The 18,513-nt window shown below is 41.0% G+C and overlaps 1 protein-coding gene across 4 annotated transcripts in view; it reads left to right on the top strand.

The window, feature by feature from the left end:
- The first annotated feature begins 220 nt into the window (after positions 1-220).
- PFKFB4 (6-phosphofructo-2-kinase/fructose-2,6-biphosphatase 4) overlaps positions 221-18,513 on the top strand; it is a 38,828-nt gene continuing 20,535 nt past the window's right edge. For 2 of the 4 annotated variants that reach the window (XM_014953545.1, XM_014953546.1), the window contains exons 1-7: positions 221-348; positions 7,710-7,826; positions 11,463-11,559; positions 14,011-14,077; positions 15,394-15,468; positions 16,348-16,404; positions 17,405-17,526. In XM_014953545.1, the coding sequence (XP_014809031.1) occupies positions 237-348; positions 7,710-7,826; positions 11,463-11,559; positions 14,011-14,077; positions 15,394-15,468; positions 16,348-16,404; positions 17,405-17,526 (647 nt within the window). In that variant the 5' untranslated portion in view covers positions 221-236. Of the gene's footprint in view, positions 349-6,922; positions 6,953-7,709; positions 7,827-11,462; positions 11,560-14,010; positions 14,078-15,393; positions 15,469-16,347; positions 16,405-17,009; positions 17,067-17,404; positions 17,527-18,513 lie in introns of those variants that run through there. The other 2 variants (XM_014953547.1, XM_014953548.1) reach the window with 2 other exon arrangements.

Below are 18,513 nucleotides of genomic sequence, written 5' to 3'. Positions count from 1 at the left end.
GAGGGAGCCGCGGCCTCGCTCCTCCTGCTGCGGGGCAGGGAACCCCTCCACCCCGAGGGCCCGCTGCGGCCTGAGGGCCCTCACCGGGCCGGGGAGAGGGAGAGGCGGCGGCGGCGGCGGGGCTGCCGCTTCCCGCGCCCGGCCTCGCCTCAGGGGGCGGCGCGGCCTCGCCCCCGCCGGGCTGAGAGGCGGTGCCCGCCCCGCCCCGCTGCCACTGCAGTGGGAGCCGGGCGAGGATGGCGGCGGCGGCGGCCTCGCCGGCGCGGGAGCTCACGCAGAACCCGCTGCAGAAGACGTGGGAGCCCTACGACAACGGGCTGCCGGCGGGGCACAGCGCCCAGCGCGGCGGTGAGCGGGGCGGCGGCGGGGAGGGAGAAGGGGGTCTCTGCCCGGACCGCGCTGTCGGAGCTCCGGCAGCTGTCAGCCGCCGCTCCTCTTCCTCCCTCGGTTGAGCCGGGCCCCGCGAAGCCCGTCCCCGGCGGGGCGGCTCGGCCTCAGAGGGGGTCGAGGTGTGAGGAAAGGCGGGAGGGCCCCGCCGCCCCCTCCCTTACCGACCCCCCTCCGCCCCGAGCTCCAAGCGCTTTACCGGGGCTTTAAGGCGCCTCTCGCCTCGCCTCTGCTGGGAACGGCCGGTGGGATGGTTCCCCGGGCCGGGGGCGATGTGCCGGGGCCACCGGTGGGGCTGGGGGTGAGGCCCCCCGCCGAGCGTGGCCCGGGGCGCCGGGAAAGGCAGAAAACCCCCAAATCTGCCGAATCTGTGCCCGACGGAAGGCAACAAAGCTTGCTGGGAAGAGTGTCTTCTCCAGTGGCTTTTGTTGCCTTGTGTTTTTTTATTTTATTTTATTTTTCTTCCCTCTTTTAGACGTTCTGGTTCCAAGGAGCGTTTACATTCAGTGTATTCTTCTTGAAGAGAGGCTTAAAAATGTCACTGTATTTTTATTGTTTGGTTTTTGTTTTTTTTTTCTTTTAAGGGCAGTGCTGTATCAGGCCATCTGTTGTATGAGTTAATGGCTTTCCTTATTTTGAGGTGCAGCCAACCAAGTCATCAGCCCCTGAAGACTTTGGCTGTGGCGTTTGTAAACCATAGTTTATTAACAAACTCTGCCAATCTTTTTTTTTTTTTTTTCCCTTTTCCCCCTTACTTAAATAACTTGAGGTTCAGCACACGGCAGTTTTGCAGACAAAAGGGGCTTTGTCGTGTGGAATTGTTTTTATTTGTCATGCAAAGAGGCAGGGCTGACAGAGCTGAGGGCTCTGCGGCTGTGGCAGGCGGCCACGGGCTGCAGCCTCTCCGCTCTGGCCTTGCTTTTGGTCCAGCCCTTGCTGGAAAAAAGCCCCAAATTTTATTGGTTCCTGCTAGGAAGCAGGTATGTGTTCCTTTGTGAACTGAACTACCCCAGCATCTGAAAAATACTAGGTGTGAAGAGGAGAGATGGATGCTGAGATGGGTGTTGATTCACACTTTCTGACTCTACTCCCAAGGGGAATTCTTCATTTTGGCCTTAACGTGGCATTTCTTTTCCAAACAAAATAACATTTGTTACAGTTTTGACACAGACACTATTTTATCAAAAACCCCACAAGAACAAAATTTCACATTGGTCACATGTAATCTGGTGACATTTGGAGTCTTCCTGACAGAATTACTTAGTCTCTCTTATAAACTGACTTTGAAAAAATTATTCTATGTATCTGTGTTGGTTTTTTTTTTTGTAGGTTCTATAATCTTTGATGCCTAAGACTCCTCATAATTGAGAAACCTTTTTGGAAAAAACAAAAAAAATGGAAAAAAGGAGGCTTGGAAGTACTTTTAAAAATCTTTTTGCTTTTGCACGTTTGCTCTTGCAAACTATAGTATATTTACAGTCATTTGTGATACAAACACCCTAGAAAGGAGCAGAACTCACTCTTCCTTGATAAAACCATCCATCTTGTTTCAGCGAGCTGAGAACACACTAATTTTTTCCATGCAAGGGGGCTGCACAGTCCTTTATCCTCAGATTTCCATGTATTTTGTATCATCACGTGTTCTGATGAGGCAGCGTGACCCCTGGGTGCTGTAGCCCTGCTGTGGCAGCTCAGGGTGGACTGCTCAAGCCATGGGCCATGTGGGGCAGTGCTGGGTTGACCAGTTCCCTGCTTTTACAGATCACTGTGTTAAACATTACTGTTCAAAAAATACAAGCTCCCATTGGAAATGGTTTTCTTGTCCTCAAGAGTAGCTTTCCAGTTGAAGCGGTGAAGCTAGTTGTTCAGATGTCTTCTGAATTTCTAGGTGAGCGAGGCGAACTCTTTCAGTCTCCTTTGGTTGGGCTTTTTATGTCCTCATTCATGCTGATGACCTTTCACAGCACTACTTTTAGTCTCTATCTTTTGAGAAGGTGTATGAGCAGAATCATGCACGCTTCCAGTTGAGGACTCAACACATCCATCTTCAAAGGGACATACCTTTGTTAGCTGGTTTTAGTGTGATTTTTCTGAAAGTTGTAGCAATTGCAGTTGCCTGGAGAAGAAGAAATCTGGTTAGCTGTGCCAGGGTTCAGCTGTCACGGGGCTTTGATGAGCTAGTTCTTTTAGTCTCTGCGTTGCAATGTCTTCAAGGAGGAGTTGTGGCCATATGCAGCCTACTGAGCTTTTACAGCTGGTGAGACCAGTAAAAGGAAGGTAACTGTTCTAAATGACCTTCCAAAGTAAGATGTTGTCAGTAGAAACATGCTTTTTTTTTTTTTTTTTTAATAATAACTGCCACTTACCTTTTGTGGTCTTTTGTGAAAGGTTTTGTCTGTAAAGAGGTTGTAATAAAGCTACTCTTGGCATCATATGTCAGATTGCGTCAAGATCTATATGCGTCAAGCATTAGGCTACAAACAAGGACATAAAAAAATAAATACCCAAGTATGCTATAGTGAAAGTTGTTTTGAGAGCCTGGTAGAGGATGTTTATAGAGGGAGAGATAAACCGTGAACTTCCTGTGGTTAAACATTATATTTTCCTCTACTACAGTTAACGGGTATGTGTTTCTAAAGCTGCTGGAATTTGGTCTTTCTAGTAATTTTTATTTGCTGTTCACATAGCAGTATGAATGTATATCGGATCAAAAAAAAAAAAAGAATTAAACTAAGATTATCTTTGCTCTAAAGAACTCTGCCCTTTGAGCTCAGGCTGCTTGTGTGTATTTGTACTCCCAACTCTAGGAACTGAAGATGGAGAAAGCGAATGAGGTAGCGACAACACGCAGCTGTGGCCTGAGGACCAGGATGTATGATGGGGCCATCGCCTGTTGGCATCAAAGCCATGGGAAGCAGATGGTGACCCCCAGGAAGTGGTGGCAGAGCTGCTGGGAGCAGCTGGTGGCACGAGGCTGGCTAGAGGACACATGTGAATCGCCTTGTACCAAGGTGATGTTAGAACCTGGTGATTTGGACAAAAAGAGGAGAGGCAGATGGAAGATAATGGACGTCTTCAGGTATAGGATCAGGATGCTCTTCAGGAAGAGCAGCAGAATAGGGAACTCATCCCTGTGGGATGCGGAGGAGAGTGTGACCCATCATAAGGGTCACTCTTATTTGGGAGGGTGGTTGTGTTGGCTTAAAGATATTTGTGTATGAGCTTCTAAATAGTACAGTGGCTCCAGAGAATAGACCTTGAGTTGAAGGCCATAGAAGCAGCAAGAATCCTTCATAAACTTCAGATGGTTAACCATAGCAGCTTGATACGGAAAGTGTCTGGCCTTAAAAGTTGGTTAAAAATTTAACACAGATAAGGGAAAAACCAAAATCTCATTTTGGTTGAAAGGAAGGGGCAACTGATAATATGTTAGGTAGTAGGTGAACTTGAAAAATACCAACTCTTGTCTCTGATTTCACAAGATCATGTGTGTTTTGAGGGCTGATGGAATGCTGCACAGCTGATCTGGATTGTTCAATGTCCCAGTTTGGTTTCACAACCTTCTGCATCTTGCATTATTTCACAATAGAGTTTAAGAGTCAAGAAATGACCGTGTAATTTCTTCTTTCCTCGACTGATAAGTCTTAAACTTAAGAAGGGTAGGCAGTCATAATTTTACTCTGAGCTGCAACTTGCTGTGTCCTTCAGTAGTATATAAGAAATTTTTAACTTGGATAATGACTTTGCTTAAGTTGCAATATTTGATTTTAATGCGCTTCATCACTTGGCCGTTTTCTTACACTGATGGGTATTTCTGGGCATGCTTTTTGTGTGTTCCCTGTAAACGAGGCAATACAACGTAACATTTATTTTTTATGCCACTGTTATAAGCCTGCAATCTTACATGCATATATTTATAACATGTATTGAAGAAAAACCTGAGTAAAGTCATAGAGCATCTTAAGCAGATGATGGCATACAACCCGATGAGTTTGGGTTTACTGTTCTGAGTGCGTGTGTTCCTCTAGAAAAATTAGTGTTGGTAGCACAGCCACAGATTGGGGCTGTCAGAAACCCCTAAGAGGTACATATGTGAAGCAGTATTGAAAAATGAGTTTGTTTTCTCAAGACTAGACCATGTAGAGAGATTTCTGGAGGTGAACCAGACAATGAAGTGATAAGGAGTTGAGAGAAAGCTGCGCTTTGCGGTCTGCCTTGGCTCTGCAACTTGCACCTTTTGTGCTGCAAATTGTCTTTATCATAGAAAGTCAACGATGTTGTGCTGTGAAAAAGGGAATTGAGTATTGTGCCACTGGGAAAATATTAAACTGAAGAGGATCTTTTATTCCAGGAGTTAGATATGTGTAACTTGTGCTTTGTTTGGGTTTATCTGTCAGTCCGCATCCTCATGTAAAAATCGCTAACATTTGTTCAAAGGAAGGTGTAGGTCTTGAGACAGTGATGTTTTAAATACTGTCATGGAATGAACATTCCTCCCCACTTGCAGCGAGTGCTGGCAATGTTTTGTTGAAAAAGTTGCTGTTCAGATAAAGTGAAAGAAATTTAAATTATTTTTAACTTTTGCGTATTAGATACATATGCAGAACCTTGCATTTTGGTTTAATCTTGACTTTTTTACTGAACTCATGAGCAAAATTAATCCTTGTTAGTGACATAGGATTGTAAGGAAGAAAAACAAAACCCTTAGTTTGCTGTGCTGAGTCTTATGTGTGTTGTTGAGAACGCTCCACTGACATAAGAAACAAAATTGTTGCTCTGTGTGCTTTTAGTTTTAGTCCTTTTAGCTGTTTTGGCCAGCAAATGTGCCTTTGACTTCCAAATGCATAGGTGTGCTTGTCACCAAGTGCCACCTGTGTAAGTGGTATTAGATTGCAGCCACTGTTGGCCATCTAAACCAAAACATCAAACATTTTTTAGAGCCCCGAAATGTAGATTGTGAACTGGCATCCTCCTGTTAAGGTGGGCTCTGATGGGGGGTATATGCTGTAGCACCCTGTAGTGTTTGCAGGGCTATGGCATTATGGAAAAGCAGAGTGTTTAAGATGATGGGAATCAGCGATATTCCTACTTTAGGTGTGCAGGGCATTTGTCTTACTGGGATCTGCCTTTATAAAGAGGAAAAGCACTCTGAGCCAGCATGGCACCTGGTCAGAATAGGATTGCGACTTGATGGGGATCAGCAGATAATTCCCTTGGTTTCTGCTGTTGTTGTAGCTGTGTTGGTCAGGTTTGCTGCTCAGGGAGATCTGCTGCAAACCCCCGCAGGCAGTAGGATTTAGTTTAGAGGGCGATTGTCGGTGTAATCTGTGAAGCAACCATTTAAGTGGGTTGCAGGTTTCTTCACGGGGGCTTCCTAGCCCTTACCTTTGCCAAATGGAGTTTTGCTCCAGTATAGATTTTTCATTACATTACCAAAAGGTAGATGTTCTGTGAGAAGGCTGAATTTGCATGGCTCAGCCCAGGAGAAAAAAAAAAAGTAATAAAAAATTGGGCGATCTAGGTGTAATACTAGTTGGTAAATTTTGTCCAGAATGAGTAGAAAAGCCTGTTTCCGTTAGCACAGGTGGACCTGAGGCTGTGTACAGAGCAGATGTGTTCAGACCCTGGTTTGTCTTTGATGGCTCTTATTTCACTGCTTATATCGGGAAATTGTTTAAAAGTCGAGCTAGATATTTCAGGTGAAGAACCTTTCAAACTGGCTTTGAAGAACATCTCTTAAAATTCCTTGGGGCTCGGGGATTTCTCTCATCTCAATATTTTATTTTATTTATTTAAAACCAGAAGCAAATCTGTTAAGCTTAGTAAGCGTTGTACTCTTTTCACTTCACAGAGGTTGTTTCCCCAGAGCCTTCCTTCCTCATCTTGGAGAGGGGGTTCATAGGCCCGCACTTAGGACAAAGAGGAAGAGGGATGAGAAAACATTACCCTTCTTGCTTATAGTCATCTGCAGAGAGGAGCTTACTCTGGGGACTTTTATCAGTGTCCTTCCGGAGACATGAACATGTTTAGATGGATCTGTTTTGGTTTGTGGTCAGTTCCCTGTAACTGTCATTGCATGGACTGTTCATGGGTTTGAGACTGGGTATGGTTTTGTCTTCTGTCTCTTATGAGAAGTGGTCTATTTTTCAATGGATTTGGGGTTTGTTTTTTTTCCTTTTCAATGAGCATTTAAGAAAGTGCATCTGTCTTTGCTAATCTGTTCTTTTTCGATGGGTTTACCGTGTGGAGTAGCTGTGCCGGATTCATCCTAGTGACTTTATGGGATGGGACTTTTATCAATCCAAGGGTTGGGAATCTCGGACAATCATGGTGCTTTGTACAACAGTTTAGTTATGCCTTAGAGTGTAACACTGAGATTTAGTCTTTTGGAGTGAATTGACTCCTCCTCTGTCAAGACACTGAGGAAATTGATGCCCATGTGGATTGTATAGAAATTAATTCCCTTTGAAATAGGGGATGGAGGGGAACGTTGATATTTTTGCGCCACTTTAATACCTTCTTTCTTTTTAGGCAGTTCCTTGTAGCTGTGATAGATTCATGCAAGGTATCCATAGTTTTGTGCCATTAAAATGTTCAAAAACTTGTCATTTGAAAGGAAATGCCTCAAGGTTTTCAGTTCATACGTATAAACTCTTTTAACTTCCTACAGTGTTAGGTTTTGCTTTTTTAATTAACCACATATTTCTGTATGTATATCAGATTATCGTACTTGATTGCGTAGAGTACTTGATTCCTAGTAATCCTTGAAGAACAGTCAAATGAGTGGTTTCAAGAGAGATTTTTGTGTAAATATTTAAAGGAGAAATGATAAATAGTGAGTACCATGCCATACCGTGATGTATTAAGCTGCATCTTCCATGCTTGTTCCGCTCAACACCAAGAAAATGTTGAGCAGTGTTGAGGTGTTGTCTTAAGGATCCAAAAATTACCTAAAAACTGTGTAGACCTTGCTGTTTCCTTTCAATGCAAGCACTGAACTGAGGTGCACAGGGGTGTAAGATGTCGGTGTCCTTTCTTTTGGTATTGTTTTTGTATGTCTTAAAGCACATATGCAACTGTGTAAGTTTCTTGTCTTCTGCCTGTCTACACTCACGTGCCCAGTGTTGCACTACCACTGACTTGCCCTTCCATAAGAAACCCGGTGAAGTCCACTCTGCTCCTGGAAAAAATACCCTGACAGTGAGACACGGTGCATGAGCTGCTTGAATGGTCACTTCCTCGGAGAGCACACGGATTGTCGTTTTCCACCACTTTGTGGGAACATTAAGGGTGAATCCTGGTTTTGTGTTTTTCTGTTTCAGTATGTATGACCAACTGCCCCACTCTGATTGTCATGGTGGGTCTCCCAGCAAGAGGAAAAACCTACATCTCGAAGAAGCTGACGCGCTATTTAAACTGGATTGGAGTGCCTACAAAAGGTGATGGGTTTACTTTTGTTTACACCAGAAGGACAGGGCAGATGTTAGGTGTTTTATAGACCTAATTCCCAGTGATTTTGTAGCCCAGTTTGACTACTTAAAACCCATCTGGTTGTCAACTTATTTTTAAGCAATAGCATACACAGGCTCGCTGTTCTGTTTAGATGGTAACTAATAAAATTCTGGTGATTGTTCATTTACCTTCTGGTCCTCCCAGGTGCCTAAATCAGCTTTGTGCTCTTCTTCCTTAACACTTTGTTCAGCTTTTTTCTTTTTTTTTTTTCTCCTTCCCTTTTCTTTATGTGGGTGAAAGGGAATCTTGTTTACCAGCCGATGAGCAGTCAGCACTTCTGGGTTAAAGTTCTGACTTCTCCATCTTCTTTGCTCTGTGAACTTTGTGCAATGTGTAATTCTCTATGTAATTCTTTGTTTAACTGCATTTGTGGAATGAGTTACAGCTCTTTGTCTGAATATTTAAGAGCCCAAGGAACTGAAGCAGCCGCTTGTTATCGCTCTCTTAAGGACTTTATTTGCGTGTTTTGAGTGGGAACTGATGGCTCTGATTATGCCAAGGACTCGTCTGTCCTACTTCACTCCTCAGCTCCTGCGGTGTCTTGTGGGTCCAGTGTGACAGAAGAAAAAGACCTAAGTCTTTTGGAGGTCTTGAGCAGCAATCTCACCCTGCCACCTCCTCTGGCCCCGGAGGAGAGAAAGAGCCTTGGTGTTGTGCGATTCTGTGTCTGGTGCAGTAAGAGTGGCTTTATAGTTATGACTAGTTAATCATTCAGGTAACATTAAACATGTTAGATCATACTAAAGGCTAGACTTCTGGCTGGATATTCAGAGATGTATTTCCTAGTAGCTCTAAGAAATCAAAGAGTTCTGGCCTATGTTTAAACTGCCTTTGGATTCTAGATTCTAGCTTTTGGAGTTGGTGTTTTCTTAAGCTCTTATAAAGTTGTCTAATATGGTGTTTATAGATGAGATGTTATGGAGGATGTGTTATATTGTTTGAGAGTTTTCAGGATTTAAATTATCCCCTAAGTTTTGGCTGTTTTCGCACAGGATCACCCTGCTGATGAGCAGTATCAGATATTTAGGGACTTCAGTTTTATCCGCTGCATTGAAGCAAAATAGCAATCTAAATACATTAGCCTATATCCAAGCTGATAAAATGCACAATATAGGTGTATGTAGAGAGATATATATGTCATTTTGTTGAATGTTTTACTAGGTGGCCTTGGAAATGCAGAAATCCAGTATTGGACAACAAACAAGATACTGTCCATATCTGGCTCGTGCTTGGTTGAATATATCCCCGATACAGTAAAATAAGTAGGGGATGTCAGTTGTAGGAAAAGTTCATGGGCTACTGTGAGCAGCACATCAGAAAATATCTGTGCCAGTGCTTAATAATAATTACAATGTTGCTGCCTGATTTTATGTCAAGTTGCTTATGTACAACATAAAGTTGCTTTATGAGCTTCCATCCTAGGTTGCTGGTTGAAGTTTGTCTTTGTTAGAAAGTGTGACATGGGATTTTCTTGGAAACCACAGACCTTTCCTGTTGTTTGTGTCATCAGTGATGCAATTTTACTAAGGCTGAAATCAATTTAAAATACCTCACCGACTGAGGGAGTAGAAGACACATTGCGTAATGATTCCCATTGATTGTGGCTCAATCAGTCCATGATAAATATTAAGTAGCCCTGACAGTTGTTACCCTTTAGCTCTTAATGTCTTAAAATTAGTGTGTGCTTAGTGTAGTAAGTGTTATTGCTCCATGAGACAGATGGTTAAAATTACAAGGTTATGTAAACCAGAGAAAAGATAAATGCCATCTTTTCATGTAACATACATTAAGCAAGCCAGAGAGTTCAGGAGCAGAAGGTGGAGGTAAATAGCCCTAGATTGATGTTAGTTGAATTGTTTCAACTATCACATCTGTGTTTTCTTTTATTCCTTTCGAAATCCTCTGCCATTTAGAATGTGAAATGGTTAAAAATACAAGGGACTTTTGTCCGGGCTTTTTGAAGGAAATGAGGTCAATTAGATGCCTGAATAGAATTGTGTTGCAATGTGGGTTTTAGATACTAAACTTTGGGAAGCTTTTTTGAATAGTTCTGGCTGTGTGGTAGTTGTGATACCAGCCAGCTTTGAAACTTTTCCACAGGGGTGGATGCTAATAATAAGAACTAAAGATCATCTCACTAGATAGTACTTCTTTCTTTGCTGTGCATGATCCTCTTGCAGTAACTGTGCTTTCTTATGAAATGAATTATTTTTGATTTGTAAAGAGCTATTGCCTGACAACACTGGCCATCTGAACTTCTTGCATGTTCTGTTTTTCTTACAAGAAACCACCTTTTTATGTAGCCAGCACAGCCAGTGCTCGTTCAATTTGTTGCAGAATAACCTGGATTGTACTACAATCTGTGTCACACAGCTGACCACAAAAAAAATGACATCAACATTGCTGAATTCAAATAAAACTTGACTTTTGGGTGGATAAACAATATTTATTGCTTTATTCTCTGCCCCCAGTCCCAACAACAATCTATATACAGCAGCTGATGGTTGAGCTCTTCTATCCAATGTCTTTTTAATTACAACTCAGCAATTGTGGTTATTGCTTCTTTTCCTCTTTCCAGAAATGAAGTCTGCCCAAGTAGTTTTACCTTGGTGGCTTCCCAAACAGAATACTTCAGCTTGATCTAATGTTAAAAAAAAAATGCTTTGCAGTTAGCAGAGAAAACCTATAGGTCAGAAACAAGTTAAAAGTTAATTGCGCTTCAGAGACCTCCTTTCAGAGCTGTAGAATGAAGTTAATTAGAGTACAGTGTCATTGCTCTGTGACAAAACAGAACAGCCTTGCCCTAACTCCTCATCTGATATTGTGACACATGTACGGCCATAGACCTTGTGGACCTTTGCCCAGATAAGGAATAGTTTTCTTTGACCACTGTTAAGAGGTCTCAGCAAGATTATGTTCTGTACTTATGCTGATTTTCTTTAATCTTTTTTTTTTTTACAACTTAAGCATTTTTTAAAATAAAAGAACGGGTTGTGAAATAGTATGTGCTGATCCTCAAGGAATAGAAGTATTTGAGCAGAGTTCTAAAAAATGTTCCATCACTTGAAGTTCTGTTTATCAAAAGCAAGATCAGTTAGTTATATTTAGAACTCATCCTTGCTTAAATAAGAGTGGAAAGTTTTGGGAGGTGCTATCAGAATACTGCTTCACTGCACGCATACACAGAAGAAAAAGCCAGATTATTAGCAGTTCTTTGTAAAGTACTGAAATAGACTCCCGGCCACTCCTGTAGAGGAGGTGAAGAGTTTCTTTTTGTACTTCAGGCAAACTGCCAAAGGTACAGCAGTATGGCCAAGTGACTCCGTTAAAGCCACCTACATACAGCTCAAATGTTCTTTTTCCATTTCCCTGGTTTGTTGTTGTCTTTGTATTTAAAAACGACTAACCCTCCCTGAAACACAAGAAGTAGCATGGTGTGTTGACTTCGTATGTGCTACATTATTTTACCCTTGTGGGTAGTTTGGTTTCAAAGCTGTCATAACTTTTGTGCTTTTTTCCATGAATAAAATGAGTTCCCACTAATACTGGTTTCTTCTTGGCAGAATTTAATGTTGGTCAGTATCGTCGAGATTTGGTGAAAAAGTATAAATCTTTTGAATTCTTCCTGCCTGACAATGAAGAAGGCTTGAAAATCAGGAAGTAAGTTTTGAATGTGCTTGGCTACACTATGCTAATTGTATTAAAATGGTGCCCTGTGTAAATTGCTCTTAGACTCTGCTTTAAGTTGCATTTTTGGATGCTCAAGAAGACCATTAAGAGACTGTAGTATGAAATGACAAGGAAAAGAAATTCTTGAGAAGGTGGAAAAGTGATTTATTTAGGCTGCTTAAAATCTGGGGTATTTTTTTCTTAATTGCTTCATCTCAAGCATCAAAAATACAGAGAAGAGAAATACTTGATTCTGTTTCACCTTTCAGTAGGCTGTGACTACTCTTATTCCTGCAGATATCCCAGGGTATTTTCACTCAAAACAAAGCAGTTTTAAGAAATAGTTGTTATTTTTCTTACATTTTTGCAAGGTGATAATAATAATCTCACTAATAGTTGTGAGACTTTCTGCTAATTCCTAAAATGCCAATTTAGAGCTTTTTTTTTTTTTTTGTGGATCATAAGAAAAAAGCCCCACATAAGTGCTTTTCTTTATGGTTTGCATAGTGGCATTTTTCACTGGAGTACTTTGAATGTATTTGTCATTGCCCGTTCAAATGAGTGGGATTGAAACACTATTATTCTCTCCTTGAAATTATCTTTTTGGCCACTACACTGGTGCTTCATGTGGTCAGTCAGTGCATTGCCTCAAAAATTGCCATGGTGTGCTCATGCTGTGCAAAGCCAGGTGAGCACCATTGTGAGCATCCGTGCCCAGGTGAAGCACTTGAGACTCCCCTTGTGCCTGGAAAGAGGCTGTGCTTTAATGGAGAGGAAAGGCCTTGAGAAGAAAGGGTAGATGAAGAGAAGGTCAGAGCAAGAGGGAGCTGCTTCTTTCTTACACGAGATCAAACGGGGAAGGTCTTTTGATTTTCTTCACTGTTCATTGACCTTTTTAGTATGTTGAGGAAAACATTTAAAAGCATGTAGTATGAAATGAGAAAGAACAGAAGTTCTAGAGGAATGGAAATGCAATTTGTTTAGGCTATTTAGGAAGTATTTTCTTCTTAATTGCTTCAGCTCAAGCATCAAAAATGTCTGGACTTCACTGTAGCTGGACTTTGTTTTGTCGTTGTCCCTCTGCTTCCCTTTCCCTTTGCTAATGTCAAAGGAGAGCAACTTCCATAAGAACCTCCTAATGCTTTGGGACCAAAGAGGAGATAGGAGCTGCATTAGCCTGGGAAGCACCTACATTTTGCTTAGAGGCAGAGCCAAACCTTTTAACGTGCCTCTGTGTCACCAATTAGACTAAGTGGTGGGGAGTATAACACAAAATGGGCTGTGTGAGCTAATCTGCCTGGTTAGCAGTGAGTAGAGAGGGGTTATATTTATTCAGCAAAGACTTGACTGCTGAATCTCAGTTCCTGACATCTATTAACCATGCTAATGTGGAAATACTGTCAGGATTGAAAAGCCTTCATTTTTCTTTAAAGACAAAGCTGTGCATGCAGAATATGGTAAATACAAGAGGAGAGTTATGCCTTTCAGTCTGGAAGTCAAAATAAAGTAGTAATACACAGAAAGGCTGTCAGAATGGACAAGGCTTTATGTTGGCATTGCAAAGAGGCAGTGTTTATTGGAAATAAATGGGGCTTTGTTCTACTAATGAGTAAATCGTGTACAATGTTAATATTTCCCTCCAGTATTATTTATGTGTTAGAAATTGTAATTGACTTTGAAGATGGTATTAACACTGGGGAAATACGAAAGTTGCAAATGAATTTATTCTTGTCTAGATTTAACACAAGTGTAAAGTATAAACGGGTGGTGTTTTTTTGGTGTTCATATCCTCAGGGGGGTCTCCAGTACTAGTTATATTGGGTTGGTGACCACAATGGGGTGTTATTTTCACTTCTGTCCCTAATACATGGTACTAACTTTGTTTTACTCTCTCTTGGTAATAGACTTTTTTGACATAAGCAATTTTTATGTGACAGTTCAAAAGACAAGTAGATTACTGAAAAATAGTTTTCTATACCACTTTAACTTAGGGACACAAGATAAAAGCCTTAAGTTGATGTTTATTTTCCCCCCCCTCTTTGAGAATCAAATTAAGAAGCAAATATCTATGAATAGGTAACGGAGAAAAGAATACAGTTGCAGGGATGATTCAGGGCTGTTATTTTAGATCAGTGAAAGTTTATCCTGCTCAGTGAAGTTGAGGGCTATTCAGTGGTGATGTATAGTTGTATGCATTGCACAGAGGAGCACTGGACTGGTCTTTTTTCAGGCAGAAGGCCGTCACCACATTTCCTCAGTATAGCTTGCTTGACCTCTGTTGGTTTTTCTTATGTTTGGGGGTGGTGGTGGTGGTGTGTGATTAAAAAGTATGGATTTCGAGAAAGATTATCTAACATTTGCAAGGCGCTTTGATCACAACACAGAAGTGCATTAATAAAATTACATTAACTAGCAGTTGAATTTTACTCTTTCATTTTTAAGACAGTGTGCCTTAGCAGCGCTGAATGACGTCCGACAGTACCTCAGTGAAGAAAATGGGCACGTGGCTGTAAGTTTCTTGTTGGCACATTCTTGAGATGCTTCCCTACAAAATAACGTGTGTCTGCTGGGTAATATACAACTTGAGTAATTCCAGTATCTCTTCCATATATCAGATTATTTTTTGATTTGGGAGTTATGTGTTAGACCTGCCTTGTTGCTGCAGTGAAAGAAGCACTACAGTTCAGGGTGATGATGCCATACTGAGCAACCACCTTTGTGATGGGAGGGGTCAACCAAGGGGAGGGTAACAGTAAGAAAAACGTCCCCCTTCTCTCCACATTGTATAACGTACTGTTAAACACGGCTGTTGGTTTTGTTGCACTTCTGTTTCTGTTTGATAGTCTAGTGTTTACACTGAAAGGGAAAGACTTACTGAACAAAAAGCATCCTGGGGTATTCCTTGGCAGTTGTGTTACTGACATGGGAAATCTCTGAAGACAGAAGGAGAAACTCAAAGTAAATTGCATATCTGAGTATTTAATATTGGGGTGCAAAACATCAGCTGTTCGACTATGGAGGTTGCATATTCGCATTAATAAGATTTTGTGCATAGTGTTGGTTTTTTTTTTAAGACTACTGACACAACTTGATGGTATTTTCATTAACTAGTAAAGGCAAACCATTACTCGCATTAATAAGATTTTGTGCATAGTGTTGTTTTTTTTTTAAGATACTGACACAACTCGATGGTATTTTCATTAACTAGTGAAGGCAAACCATTATCTATAATTATAAGTTCTGCTGGGGACATGAAGTAAAGTTTATACTTTGATAAAACACAGATGTGTTCAGAGCTGAATGTAAGTCCTTAGAAAAATGGCTGCATATTTCTGTATCATTCCTGGGCAGGGTTACAAGTCTTGCAAATCTTCTGCCCTTTAGAAGTTTTAGACTTGCATTTTGAATAGCATATTGATTGCAGCATATTTTTTGTGTAGTGAGAGTTCACTAAAAACCTATGCATTAGTATTTAATGCTGATGTGGGCCAGGAGGAAGATTCTGTCCTGTATTACGTGTTAGGCTTAAATTCTGGTTGCTTCTTCCAAATAAAGTGTTCTGCTAGTAGTGCTTTCAAACTATTACTTATTATTTAGAAAATCGTGTGTGTAAAGTAGGAATCTCTTTTTCTGTTGAGCATGTTGATGTAGTTGTAAAGGTAGGGGAAGTAGTGGGGTAGAGGGAAGAGGAAGTGTTTTCATTGCTTTCCTTCACATTGAGGGACTTGGAACCTGTATTTCTGTTGTTACTAACACAGTGCTTTTCACAGACTATGTTGCTTTTTTAATTCCCCTCTCTCTCTTTTTCTTCATCATCACCCCTAGGTCTTTGATGCTACAAACACAACTCGAGAACGCAGAGAAACTATTTACAAATTTGGTGAAGAAAATGGGTATAAGGTGAGTGAGAAGCACAGGAGTTCAGAGCTAATGCCTGGACAAGCAGGGCAGTGGTGGTTTTTGCCGTGGTCTGTACTGCAAGTTAAGTGCACTAGCAAAAGCCACATCCCTTCTAGACAATCAGTCAACAGAGCATTTTGTGTTCTCAGGCATTGTTTGTGATTACAATCAACCCATCCTCATTTTTCTCATCTTTAACATTTGCACTGCTTGGAGCTAGCCTCTTTCATGCCGCAGCTTCACTGCTCTCATCCTGGACCTGTAGTTCTGAGTGTGCTGTCAGCAAGAACTACTATAAATATTGTTCTTGGTGCAGTTCAGGTTTTTGCTGCAGAAAACACATAGGGAATTTTGTGTGTGTTTTGCAAAACCAAAAACTTTCTGTGCCTTTCTACCTTGTGTTCAGGATTGTTTTGTGTTTATATATTATTCCATAATCTTCCATTTCCTCTAAATTTGTGTCTCCATAAACCTTTGAGACAGCAAATGCTCATGTGTGTTAGCTTGGAGCTAGCCTCTTTCATGCCGCAGCTTTGCTGCTGTTATCCTGGACCTGTAGTTCTGAGTGTGCTGTCAGCAAGAACTACTATAAATATTGTTCTTGGTGCAGTTCAGGTTTTTGCTGCAGAAAACACATAGGGAATTTTGTGTGTGTTTTGCAAAACCAAAAACTTTCTGTGCCTTTCTACCTTGTGTTCAGGATTGTTTTGTGTTTATATATTATTCCATAATCTTCCATTTCCTCTAAACTTGCGTCTCCATAAACCTTTGAGACAGCAAATGCTCATGTGTGTTAGTCCCCAGAGGTGTTTTAATGCATCTTCTTCCTTTCTTTCTTCCTTCCTTCTGTTCACGTGCCTTGTCTCCTGTGGACTGAAGACTTTCTTTGTTGAGTCAGTATGTGTGGATCCAGAGGTCATTGCTGCAAACATTGTGGTGAGTACAGGAAAGTTTTGCTTTAACTGCTTTAAGTCGAGGTTTGAAGTAACTCAGAATTTTTGAAGCATCTTGGTATTTTTAGAAGTACATTACAACAACTTCCAATAGCAAAAAAATTAGCTTCTATTAATGGAACACTTTTTATTTTCCTGTCCATGGCCTTGTCTCCTGTGGACTGAAGACTTTCTTTGTTGAGTCAGTATGTGTGGATCCAGAGGTCATGTTCTGAGTGTGCTGTCAGCAAGAACTACTATAAATATTGTTCTTGGTGCAGTTCAGGTTTTTGCTGCAGAAAACACATAGGGAATTTTGTGTGTGTTTTGCAAAACCAAAAACTTTCTGTGCCTTTCTACCTTGTGTTCAGGATTGTTTTGTGTTTATATATTATTCCATAATCTTCCATTTCCTCTAAATTTGTGTCTCCATAAACCTTTGAGACAGCAAATGCTCATGTGTGTTAGTCCCCAGAGGTGTTTTAATGCATCTTCTTTCTTTCTTCCTTCCTTCTGTACATGTGAAGTCCCCAGAGGTGTTTTAATGCATCTTCTTCCTTTCTTTCTTCCTTCCTTCTGTTCACGTGCCTTGTCTCCTGTGGACTGAAGACTTTCTTTGTTGAGTCAGTATGTGTGGATCCAGAGGTCATTGCTGCAAACATTGTGGTGAGTACAGGAAGGTTTTGCTTTAACTGCTTTAAGTCAAGGTTTGAAGTAACTCAGTATTCTTGAAGCATCTCAGTATTTTTAGAAGTACATTACAACAACATCCAATAGCAAAAAACCTAGCTTCCCTTAATGGAACACTTTATTTTCCTGTCCATATGTACACCAGCTCAGAAGTTTAATTCTATGAAGAATAGCTCTTTTTGTTTTACATGTATTTTAATTCACTTACAGAAAATACATTTTTGTGTTGTGTTCTCCCCCTTCCTGTTTCTTTAAACTTCTGTTAAAAGGGAAAAGAAGCTTATGTACTACTCTCCTATTTTTATTTCAAACAGCAAGTGAAGCTGGGTAGTCCTGACTATGTTGATTGTAGTAATGATGAAGCAACAGAAGATTTTATGAAAAGAATAGAGTGCTACAAGAACTCGTATGAGACATTAGATGAAACTCTTGACAAGTAAGTGATAATACTATGATTGCAACTGGGTTATTTTAAGATGTTTGTTAGGGGATGGAGCATCCTGTATTGGGGATTAAGGCTTTCTAGTTGTGCTTTTTTAAAATGGTTTTAGCTCTCTTTCCTTTGGCAAATTAGAAAGAGTTGACTCTGGGAGTGTAGCCCAGAAACTTGCTTGTTTGAGGAAAACTGGCTAATGAGTATACTCTAGGACACTATTCTTTTTTATTTTCCCTCTTGGAGATTGGTATGATTCTTCTGGGATAGAACCAGCATTTAGAAATTATTCCAGACTTGCTGTAGCAGTTGTTTGTTGTTTGTTTTTTTGGTTTTTTTAGTATGTGGAGGAGACCACAGTGATTTGTAAGCATAACTTCATTTGTTGACATGGTGAAGATGAATTTTCAACGCATCAGTCTTAAAGATGTGACTTCTAAATTTATTTACTTGTGCTTGCAAATTATCCTGCAGATGCAGGGCTCTAAGGAACTTTAAAAGCCAGATTAATTGCTCTCATGACAAAACATTTGTCTGTTTTGCATTCACTGCCAACTCTTGAAAGTAAGGTAGGGATGAACCATGCGGAGAGGAGCCCTGTTTCTCTTGCTACGGTCCAGGATTTCAGTGTGGGATTTAGAGCTGCAGTCAGACAGGGTGCTCCTGCCTTGTTTCAGGACCAGTGTTACAGAGAAGGCTGAGCTGCATTTTAATGTAATTGAGTGTGAGCAGCGTGAAGCTGGTTCAGTCAAATCAGTTCATGCGTGTAATTTTTCTGATGGGCCTAATGGTTGTCCCTGGGTGAAATAGTAATGATTAACTTCAAGGAACGCTATCAGAGATGAGGTGATGATGCTTGTTTCTCGTCACCTCCATCTGGTTTTATTATAAATGTTCTTGGTTTCTTGTGGTATGATGACTCAAATGCATCGCTAGATAGTGGTTATTTTCAGCTTATTAGACTTTTCCTCCTTTAAACTAGATGCTGCT

This window comes from Calidris pugnax, unplaced genomic scaffold (assembly GCF_001431845.1).
Source record: "Calidris pugnax isolate Ruff unplaced genomic scaffold, ASM143184v1 scaffold247, whole genome shotgun sequence".
NCBI lineage: Eukaryota > Metazoa > Chordata > Aves > Charadriiformes > Scolopacidae > Calidris > Calidris pugnax.
Note: the sequence above shows the minus strand (reverse complement) of the source record. Positions and strands in the feature narration are given on the sequence as shown.